At 38.3% G+C, this 12,060-nt stretch overlaps 1 protein-coding gene across 1 annotated transcript; it reads right to left on the bottom strand.

Annotated features, from left to right (window-relative positions):
• Positions 1-1,971: 1,971 nt before the first annotated feature.
• Positions 1,972-11,637, bottom strand: rin (ras GTPase-activating protein-binding protein 2). Its single transcript, XM_011070354.2, has 9 exons — positions 11,210-11,637; positions 9,261-9,450; positions 8,312-8,492; positions 7,642-8,007; positions 5,871-6,326; positions 5,593-5,788; positions 5,066-5,322; positions 4,824-4,989; positions 1,972-4,738 (listed from the first exon to the last, which is right to left on the bottom strand). The coding sequence occupies exons 2-9, from the start codon at positions 9,356-9,358 to the stop codon at positions 4,593-4,595; spliced, it is 1,866 nt and encodes a 621-aa protein (XP_011068656.1). The 5' UTR covers positions 9,359-9,450; positions 11,210-11,637; the 3' UTR covers positions 1,972-4,592.
• Positions 11,638-12,060: the final 423 nt, after the last annotated feature.

The raw sequence follows: 12,060 nt of genomic DNA, 5'->3' as shown, positions 1-12,060 counted from the left end.
TTTAGAGAATAGATATTTTAATTGAAGTTAGGAAAATAATTGAAATGTAACGAAAAATGAATAATCATAGGGGGAATGCATTTTTAATCACAGCTGCAATACATCATACAATCGATAGTCGGTTAAAAAAATTAATAAAATAAAGAAAAAAAATAAAAAAACCCTGTATAGTATTTGTATTTTATGGAAAATTAGAAATTCTGTGTGCAGATGATATCGACATTATTTTCGTCGTACATTTTATTCTCCACCGCCATCAAATGCTGATGAATCGATAGAGTGCTCAGCAGTTTCGGCAAAGCCGATTATAGAGGAAATGTGACTCTATGCGCGAGACCAGCTAATAAAGTTCATACCAAACAGATAAGCGTGTTGTGATAAATAAAGAGATGCTATAATAGGGGTTGGTAGTATAAGGTAAGTATATATATATATATATTATACTAAATGCAAAAAGTTACAATACATTTGATGTTCGTTTTTTTCACTTTTTTTCTCCTTTAACATTATTCTCTCATCCGTCTTTTATCGCAGTAACGTTTCAATTGGTTATACACACAAACTGGCCTGGCAGACCAAAATAATAATGTATACTACAAAAATTCATAACCGCCGTCCTTTAGTTATTACAGTTATTTGTATTTTCTTCATATCCTCTGTCTCTTTTCTTCGTTCGTTATTATATTTATCTTTATTATTAATATTAATAGTTACTTAAAAACGGAAACATTCACACTAAAAATTTGCAGAGCTCTCTTTCAAGTTATGTAAAGCGATGATCTCGCGTAACTGCGGCTTTGAACACGTTGTACTTGAACACACGGATATGCACATGGATAAGGACGTAGTGAAGTCAAACCGCGCGCGTATGGTGTGTAATATTTTATATTAGGTGGCACGCGAAAATCGGAAGTCAATTTGCGATTTCAAATATTAAATAACTATGTCGCTCAGCTTAAAATACTCTCTCTCTCTCTCTCTCTCTCTCTCTCTCTCTCTCTCTCTCTCTCTATGTCTGCACGATTGCGCTGACTGATAAACAAGTATCGAATGTATAATCGATCTTAAATTGGGATAAAAATGATAGAGACGGTTTACCGTTTCTAACGTTCGTAATGTACAAGAGGATCTAGAATGACAATTCTCTCTTAGCCATACAAATATTCGTTTAAATATATGCTCTACATATGTATACAAAGTTGTGAAGCTGCTGGCACTTCAATATCTCAAAATCTCTCTAGTCACATTTATCTCTCACATACCGTGAAAAGAGAAACATTTTACCATTGCAGTATTAATTTAAAACTCGTTTTTTTAAAGCGATAAATATATTTACTAAACAAAGTGCAGGTTACTGCAAAAATTTTGCCTTAACTGAGCATGAATTGTATCTAATATCACCATACTATATTCAAGTTTAATTTCTTCTTTAACACTTTGACTGCTATATTTTACAGTTATGTGCACGATACTCAGTTTTCTTGGGAATTATGGCACTTATGTATACGAATGACTCTTATTTTAATTCGTATTTGTCAATGTGACTAAAGCGAGAGAGGTAAGATTCTGAATCTTTATGGGAATGCCATGGTTTCCAAGAAATTGCGGGTGAAATTTCAGTCGAAGTGTTAAGAATTTGTAACAAATAACGTGATCGCACCGTGCTTCAATTGGTATGTTTTACTTGATGTTAAAGAGGATGTCATGTAAAAATATAAATATGTCTATACAATAATTTTTTAAAAATATAAAAAAAAATATTCTTGAAAATGATTGTTTAATAGCTCAAGTAGATTTTCATATTAGGATAAAATGATTATAATTGAATGAAAGGAACATGAAAGTGACCTATCTTAATTTTGCGATCCTCTCTTTCATAATCACATACGCAACATTCTGCCGCAAGGAAGAGAGAAGTGATAAAGTTGAGTGCTCCATCCTGTATATTTCTAGTTCAGATTTAATGACCAATTTTTCTTTTTTTTTTTCGTCTTTTTTTTAACAATATTAAAGTATGCCAATTACGTGATAACTACCGAAATTCCGGAAAACGTTTCCACGCGTTACTAAACTAACTTATAAAGAAGTAGGATAAAAATGGATCGAACCTTCATTACTTCCTACGTAGCGCTTTTTTTTATAATACCTATAACGGAAAGATAGGCTTAAGAATTGCGAGATATTATATATCCAACGAGAACGCATGTTTGAGATGCTCGTTGGTTTTACTCGTCCTTTTTTATTTGTTTTTAACTACTTTCCGAAAAAAAGCAAATCGCAGCTACGCGAAACCTATCCCTTTGTCCGCGTCTGCGTCAGAGCGGCCGCGTTATCATCGCCGCCATTGTCATTATATCATTGTCATTTATCAGTCTGTCATCGTCATCGTTATGTCGTCACTGTCCCGAGTCTTGTTAAACGAGACACTAACATCGCATATAATACTACATGACGAATATTAATCCCTAGAGTGTACGCTTAAAAAAATGTAACGTTAAACGAGGCGGAGCCCCCGAAGAGGAGGCGCGGTCGCCGTGTCCCAGACGCGGGGCATCGCGACGAGTTTTTTTTTACTTTTTTCTTTTCAATTACAAACTACTGCGGATATATCGCGCTCGTGCGTGATCTACGTTAACAATCTCCACGATGATCTTGATCACGACGATGAAGAATACAAACTTTCTTTCTCTCATGCTCTCTCTCTCTCTCTCTCTCTCTCTCTTCATCGGTCTCTTTCTCTTTCTCACTACTTATTGTCAAATGCAAATTTTTAATGTTCTTTCTTCATCAAAACATAAAAAGGAAAAATTAAAAATTTGCTTGACGTTACTTTCTACTACAGTATCGCGCGGATTTCAGACCATTCGTTTCCAAAATTCCGTTAGTTTCATAAAGGAATGAAGGCTGATAGGCCAGGAGAGACGCATCGCCCAATCTCTAATAATCACAGGATCCTTCTCGTGCATTGCTTGTGAGCGTTGCTGACTAGAACTCTTGTTTCACTTCATACTCTAAGCAGTCTACGACATATGAATGTACTTCGTCAAAAAAATGTGAACAGATAATATTGTCCCGAGAGAAATTGGTGCATCATATTCCGAAAAAGTTGTTGCTCACATAGAACGAAAATGTTCTGTCGCTACGCTGGACGCATTTTCGTACTGTATGTATGGTTTTAATGCTCACATTTAATGCTTGGCGTAGTACGAATTCTGTGATTACCAGAAGACATTATTGACCCTCGTGAAAACGCTGTCATGCAACTGATAATTTAGCGATCGGGCGATACAACGTCAGACCATGCGCGTGCGCGATCCTTATTAACTTTACCTAAACGAAAGTAATAATAAGTATGTACGTGAAGGGAGAGGGAGGTAGATGCTAGAAAGAGTCTAGGAAAGAGGACAGAGTAGCGCAGAAAGTGTTTCTAGAAGAAAAGGGATAGGGAAGGAAGGTAAGACCAGGAATAAGATAGGCACGAACAAAAAGTTCCGAACTGTAACGAGACGCGGCCAGGATTGTTTACTTGTATGCGGATGGAGCAAGGGAAAATGGCGAAACCAGTTACTGCAGTTTAAAAGCATTGTCCTGTCTACGATCGGTACCGATCAATCGATGATCGGTAATATAAATAAAGGAGAAGATCGTAGAAGAGAAGAAACTGTCGCCTTTCTTTTTATTTTTTTTCTGCCGCGTGCAACCGGGACACAGTCTTGGGATCCTGTAGTCGTTTCGTCGGGATTTGTTCTGTGCGATTTTTATCTACGCTGATTCTTCACTTGGGGCAACGGGACGTTTTCGTTAGCGGTTGATGAGTCGACTCAAAAGCGTATGAGATTTATGCATGTCACAACGACACTCCTTCATTCGCTTCGCTCTCGCTTGGTCGCCCCTCGCTTAGTTATGTGGTGTGTGTGTGCACTGGAATTCGCTCCGCTGCCTTTTCGTCCTGCGATTTGGCGAGCCGGAGGAAACGCGCGGAGTGACGAATGTTGCGCACTACTCTGAAACCGCCTCACAAAGAGTTTCGACACAATTTCCCCGATTTCAGATCACGTTCCGTTGCCTTTTTCCGCACTAAAATTTGCCACACTCCGACAACGTTCTCCTGTATGCTCTTCTTGTCGCACGGTTGCGCGTGTATGTGTATGTATGTGTCTATGATTGCGTACGAGTACTTCGCGTCGCAAAGTTCTACGGGATTGCCCGATTGTCGATGTACGAAGGACGAATTCGAACCAATGATCATCGTCTGACCGATGATTTCAGATACACACACCACTAAGCTCAAAGTCTCGTGTGAGAAGTGATCCTCGGTCGAGATTTCGATTGGCACGTCATCCATGTTCGAGCTCATATTTCGTATGATTCTTTTTTGAGCTACGTCAGCTAATATCGGTTGTTGCTGTTGCTTGACGAACGTTGCAAGCGACGTTTAGCATGAGATTGGCGTCAGTGATGAGGTCGTGAGACATATGAAATAGTCCTGGATTCCGCTTCTTGAAATGAAGATGGCAGATGTATGATGGTACCGGTGACTTTATTCAGTATAGACGAAATTAGAAGGAGGCTGTGGCGTAGTATGGCCGGTATTAGCGACGATTTTGGTAGCCGGGATTACTCGGATTGCCTGGCTGTCGCATGCCGCCACCCCTACCGCCGTCACCACCTCGTGAAAAACCTCCACGGCCACCCCGTGCACCGTGCTGTCCACCTCTCATTACGCCTCCGGGTCCACCTGAATTAAATCAATAATAAAGTGGTAAATAAAAAAATTTTACTGAGAAAATTAATAAATTGAAGAAGAATAATCTAGAAATTACCTGGTCCACGTTGTTGTTGTTGTTGTTGTTGTTGACCACCCATGGAGCGCATGCCACCATCGCCGGAGTTCAATCTGCCACCACTACCATCCAACATGGGCCTGGGTCTCACCTTCTTTTCCTCTACGTTCAATTTTTGTCCACTCTCGTCAGGATAATAAATGGGCTGAAATGATCATAATAAAAGCAACAAGTTCTATCTTTATTAAACGAGATGATATATATCTAGGAGGCAAACTTACCAAGGAATTTAACACCTTAGTCACAACCTGTTGATCCTCGAACGTGATAAATCCATAATTAGGTACTCGAGCGGTATTGTTTCCTTGCGGTTTACATCTGTCATTCGATTTACTATGCACGCGTAACTCAGCAACTCTACCATAACGTTCGAATACTTGACGCAAATCATTTTCAGAGGCGTTGTGTGGTAAGTTGCCCAGGAAAAGTTGATGAGCGTCGCTGTACTGTCCCGGTCTTGTGCCACGACGTTCTCCATCTAAGATAGATAATTACATGTAATTATGTGCAAAACAAAATCCTATTTAAAAAAAAAAGAAAATGAGAAATTAAGTAATTAAGATAATTAAAAAATAATTAATATAAAAATAATCAAGATTTATAGGAATGTGCGGCTAAAAGAACTCATTTCCATATTATTTTAAACATGGAAGTTTATATTCTGCCTCCTAAGTTATCTTATCTTCTTTTTTTTTACCTTTTCCCCTTTGTATTAGTCCCCTTTGTACTAGTTCCCAGTTCTTTTTACCTCTTTGAACTAATCCTCCTCTCGGAACGCGTTGCTGCTGAGGATGCTGCTGTTGTTGCGGTGGTTGATTTCCGCCCACTCGATGCGCCTGTTGCTGAACTGTAGATACATTATTGGATACAGACATAGATGTCGGTCCGTTATTTGTAGGATGTAATGGCGACCTATCGTCCAGACGTAGATTCGTCATAGGTGGCTGCGAGAAAGAAAAAGAAATTTATTCATCTCTTCTTCATATCATATATATTATAAATGACATTATGCCAAATGAAACTTACCGGAGATATGGATAATTTAGGAGCTTGAGGACTAGTAGCACCAGTAGGACCGCTTGGGAAAGACTTTACCAAATTAGCATACGTTTTGGGTCCGCTGCTGTTGACAGTAGCGCTGGATACCTGATGTTCGGGTTCGGTCTCTTGTGCGGATGCAGTAAATGCTTCTGTCTCAGGCTGCTCATTTCTCTCCTCTGTCTGGGCCTGTGGCTCGTTCTCACTTTGCTGTTGTGGCTGCTCGCCATTGCTGAGCTCTGCCTCCTGTACAAACTGAGATTGAGCAGCTGGTTCAGCTATATATGGATGTTGCTGTGCAGGAGGCGGTGGCGGCGGTTGTTGTTGTTGTTGTTGCTGCTGCTGCTGCTGCTGCTGCTGTTGCTGCTGCTGCTGTGGCGCTTGTTGATTGATTACCTCCTCGTGCACCGTTCCGTTTAATACTTGCTGTATCACCGGATGAACCTTACCAGTAAAAACAAAAAATAGAAAATTGCATAACCCATAATAAATTATAAAATCTGGAAAATTTAATTCTTTGCTAATTTAAATCTGAGCATATAGAAAAAACTGTTTGCATTATGCAATATGTTTGCAAATTTAACCTTTAATCGGGCGCGCCGCGGCACTGAGTGTCGCAAAACTTGTTTTTCTGAAAAATCATTGATAATGCAAGTCTTTTTTTATTACCGACCTTCGGTATTCTTCATTTAACGTTAAATTTTATTATTATATTTATTATAAATATATTTTACTTTCTTTTATGAATATTATTCAATTATTTATTCAATTATTATGATTCCTAAATAATAAATTTGTTTTTTTTTATGCGACACTCAGTGCCCATTAATATTTGGCCAGAAGGCGCACCTAGTTAAAAAACCTTAATTTTTCGACAATGCAATAGAAGATCGGATGGTATCGGATAAGAATTGTTCATAATTTTAGACGCATATGGCATTTATCAAGACACTGGCAAATCTATTTGTGAGAACCAAGACCTCTCCATATTAAGAATAGGGATAGTATTGTTTGTGAGTTGTTTTGTATTTTATTTGTAGCTGTTTGTTTATACTAGCACAAAGTTAACTTTAGCAATCAGTCACATTGTAAGTCAAATTTCATTTTTAATTCACAATACAAGCATATATTCTTTAAATTGTGTGTTTAAAATCTTTCTTGTTTTATTTCGTTTCATAAATTGTTTTTTCAGTGAATGTAATTTAAGTGATATCAGATAGCCTTAGACTTGCCTTTGACAAACTATGTTTTATTCTAAGTGAATATGGAGAACGAGGCAAAGAGAAGAAGAAAATGTAAGTTGTTAAGAAAGTAAGAGATAAGGAAATGATGATAGAGGCGAGAAAGCGATATTCTGTTTCAAAAAGTATATTAGGAAATAGATTAAAAGCTACTGAAGCAAGAGATAACATTAAAATCATGCACAGATAATACTATAGGAACTTTTCAATAAAAGTTTTTATTTTTTTTTATAAATATTTCTGTCCAATGTCGTCTTCTAATTTAAAAAAAAAACCAAAAAAATATGATCTTTAAAAAATGTAAAAATTTAAAAATGATGATTTTTAAAAATGTAAAAAAGGTATTTCTACATTAAGAAAAAAAATTATAAGGGTGCTTTGATACAAGAATAACGTTTCATATACTTTTATGTATACTATACGTAGTTTTTGTTATCCAAAAAATGAAATTTTGGAAAAACATAAACTGTCCGATACTATCTGACTTCCTTTTACATTTTTATATTTGTTATACTAACATGTGGTTGGGGTGGCGCAGCGTAATACATCGGCTGCTGTTGCTGCAGCGGAGGTTGCTGAGTCGGAATGAGAGGTGGTTGAGCTTGCTGCTCAGTAGCTTGAGCAGGAGTCGACAGTTGCTGTGCCTGAGTTTGATGTTCATCTTCCTCAGGTTCAGATCGACCAATTTCCTCCACTTCTCTTTCACCACTCTCACCACTATCTCCAGCACTTACATCAGCTTCATCCTCATCGGGGAATATCAAGTCTTGATAACGGAAGATATCATTGTGCACATAATAAGTTTTGGGTGCTTGCACAGCCAATACGAAAGTCTGAGTGAATCGACGCATTGGTTGTCCGGCGTTAGACAGTTCTCCGGATACCTATATGACAATAAAACATGAATATGTAATTACTTGTAAGTAATAATTACATGTTTATTAAAATCATCATATGCTAGGTTTCATAAAAATATGATATTTTAAGTAAATTAAAGGCTATATAAATATTATTTAAAAAGTGAGTGGTGTTAAAAAATTAATGATGCTTCGTGAAGATATATGCAATATTTTAATACATATTAAATTTCTATTATTATATTCTATTAAAAAATAAAATACAATTGTAATCATATCATCGTTTCTGGTGCTAATGTTAAATTCTCATCTTAAAATTGATGTAATTTACCTGGACAACAACCCCATTTTCAAGAGTAAGCTGAGAATCAACTTGGCTTATTTTGGCATGGCAATCGCGAAAATTCAGTTGTTGAATCTTCTGATGTATTTGTTTTTGACCGATCGCCGGGGTACACTCTCGATTAGAATCCAATCCGCCGTGCACGAAGGAAGAATGCTGATTGTAGAACCTAATCGTAAAATTTACAATTATTGCGGCGTTCGAAAAATATTCCTACAGGGAATAACGCGTTGCTCCATGAGGAGCAATTGACTTAAAACATTTGTTCGTATTACTTGCACTTTTTGCGTTCAGGATTTTCGCTTTCTCTCTCAACAATCGAATATATATTTATCTCATTTAAAATTTTTGTGATTTCAAGCAAAACGAATAGACCTATAGTTGACAGATCCCGGATTCGATTCTGATTCTTAAGATGCTTCTCCATGACAGTCGGAATTTTGGAAAACAGAATCTTAGAAATCATACGATCAATCAATCATTTAAATTTAGCATGTTGTACAAACGAATGATTATGATTGGTCTTATTATTTGGATTGGATTATTTTTTCGAGATTCCGCTTTCCGAAATTCCGATTGTTATGAGAAAGCACCCTAGGATGGTAATATATTATTCCATATATGATCAGAGTCATAAGAGGTTGAAATATAAACTCGCTAAACACACATGTTTCTTGCGACGCGTGTTTTATATAATCAAAAAAATTTTAAATATTATGAGAGAAAATGTTAGAGGAGACTTATGTGCAATAGTTGAAAGGCACCAATGTCTGTTTACTATTATTTATTTTGATCTTATTTTTTTTTATTTATTTATTTTTATTATTGTTTATTATTAAATTATTGTTATTCCTTGAATAAAATTTGAGCTTGTTACAATAGACAAAAAATCTACGGCATAAATTAAATTGGAAAAATATAGCTTAGACAACATTACCTGTGGAGATGGGCAGGCGCCTGATTCAGCAATGTATAATACTGTCGGACGAACTCACGACCGACACTCTGCGGAGAGGGAGATGCCTCCATGACCATCTTCTTACTTTTTAACTTCTAGAATATTTTTTCGCTGGAAACAGCAAACTAAACGTTCAAATGTAAAATCTTAAAATTATTAAGGCAGATATCTGAAACAAAGAAAAATACATCTTTATTAGAGAGAGAAAAAGCACGTGGTATAATTATAACATAAAATTGTGGATTAAAAAGAAAATTATTAGATTTGTGAACAGAGTATTTTTTAATACATTTTTAAATATAATTTAATATAATTTATAATATTCAAATGTATTATAAAGTTTTTTTTTATGTTTCAGTACAATATTTAATTAAATAGATCAAAAGTATTGTATAATATTAAATTTCAAATATTTATTTGAAAATACAATTAAACTTATGTTTATTAAATTTAATTTAAATGTTTATAAAGCTAATTAAATTATAATATATTAATAATATAATATCTCTCACAGAACATGTATCAAGCGAATAATATTTCTAAGAAAACACGTGGCATTCTTATTATAACGGATAATCAAATATAAATATCTCTTTCATTATGCATCTCAATTATGAGAAATAAATTTATAAAATTTGTTTAAAAATGTAATTAATATGTGTAATTTAACGATATAAAAATGAATGTTATTAAAACGAAAGAAATCAAATTTCATCGTTTGAGGCATTGTCGTCGCAGATATTCCGAGAATATGTTAAATATTAAACGCACGCACACATTCATTATAGCATAGTCAATGTTCTATATAAATGTACTATATTTTATAACTCATGAATATTTTATGATTTCATTTCTAATCGGATTTAAATTACTGGCTGATTTATTCAATGCCTATACTACTGCGCTGAATTATTTTCCACGTAGAAAATATTACGGTGATTTTCACGCGTTGACCCATCCAGAATCTTCGAGCATCTTCTTCGATTCTCCGAATCCCAGGTATACACGAGGTTGTATTTTCCCTTGCATGTAAAATCCATGGGAGGGGGAGGACGAGAGAGGGGGGGGGAAGGATATGCCCTTGGATTTTGGAATCATCGCCGGCGACCTCGCGAGGGCTTAATCCCTCGAGCTCTCCCGAAAATCCAGTCTCGTTACGCAGCGCGCAAATAATCGGAGCGATACATGCGGCAAACACAAAGGGATTGGCGACGCGCGTAGCTCAGCGAAGCGCATGGCAAAATTTTCGCATGCCATCACTTCTCTTCCTCTCTTCTTCTCTTCTTCTCTTCTTCCCCTCTCCCCTCCCCCCTCAAGGTCTCTTTGTCTCTCTCCATACCTCGATCCTAAACCGCGCCGAGGATACTTGGCGTATTCTGCAAAGCACGTGTTTCTCAACTCCGAACGGAGAGTCCATTTCCTCGCACATCCCCGTCCGGGAGTCCGTGGAGCAGGATGAAACAAAAAAAGGGACGAGGAAGAGGCGCGGGAAAGAGAGAGCACGCCGATGAGAGCACGGATGCGATATGAAAGAGATAAAGAGAAAGAGAGAGAGAGAGAGAGAGAGAGAGAGAGAGAGAGAGAGAGAGAGAGAAAGAGCGCGCGGTCGCGCCCGGTCGCTCGCGCAAGCATGGCGATGTTTCCCGATGACCTGTACCGCGTACGGGAAACACGCCAACACGGACGGGACGCGACGTCGAGACTGTCGAGAGTCCATCGGACGGGGCGGATCGCGACGGCGTGGCTGAGATAGCCGACGGGCACGGTCTCGAGATGACGCGATTCCATTCCGTCGAAGGCGTGCGTCTTCCCTCGCATCGAGCACGAGGAAGCGATGGAGCGAGCAATCATCGCGACGATGGCCTCGGCGATCGCAATGATGGCATTGATGGCAACAATAAAGCGTTCAGCGTGGGGGGTGGACTTACCTGATTTCAGGCGGACTCGCGTGCGGCACACAGCGGGGACGCAGCTATCGGGGGGGCACCTCGGCACCACGACCGGCAGCGGTTGCTTATCGCGCGGGAAGCCGACGGTGTCGCGAACGATTTTGCGAGGGTCGGTGATGCCTCGAGCGATCGAGCGAACGCCACAGACACAGAGCCCGTAAGTGGCGTAAGTTCGTGATATTAATTATAAAAACAGTTCGCGATTTCGTATGTATCGTCGTTTACGCGGCTTGTACTTGTACTGTGTAGTGGTATCGACGGCACTGTGTCAGCAAATGCGCGCAGAGGCAGAGCACCGCTAGAGGAACTTGGCGATACACGAATACACGAACGAAGGCGTCGTAGAGACACAGACGGGCGCATCAATCTGCTCGGTACCGGAAGCACCTGAGCGCCGGTGAACGCCAGTGTTGAAGATGTGAAACGCGGTACGCCGATTTTCATTGGTCAGAAATGATGCATCTCACGAGCCGAAATCTTCCGGCGCACGCGCTACCGTTCCTCGCCGTCCTCGTTTCCGTGCCGATCGCGCACTCATATCGCGCACGACCGATGGTCACGTGACTAGGTGCGTTCGGCAATGTAAATCTGAGTATCTGAGATGCGAGCTAGCAGATGGCGATAGCTTGAATCACGTGATCTTCGAGCAATCCGAGTGCCAAGAATTAATTCCGAACGTTACAGAGCTGTAAATTGTCCTTTAAGATTAGATTATAAAAGGAAATTGTTTATTTTTATGAATAATAAAAAATATCCTATTAATTGAAAATGTCTTTCGCTTTACTAGAAACTGATAATAGTCTTATATACTAAAAATAGATTATGTTACA

This window comes from Acromyrmex echinatior, chromosome 13 (assembly GCF_024713525.1).
Source record: "Acromyrmex echinatior isolate Ae372 chromosome 13, ASM2471352v2, whole genome shotgun sequence".
Classification (NCBI taxonomy): domain Eukaryota; kingdom Metazoa; phylum Arthropoda; class Insecta; order Hymenoptera; family Formicidae; genus Acromyrmex; species Acromyrmex echinatior.
Note: the sequence above shows the minus strand (reverse complement) of the source record. Positions and strands in the feature narration are given on the sequence as shown.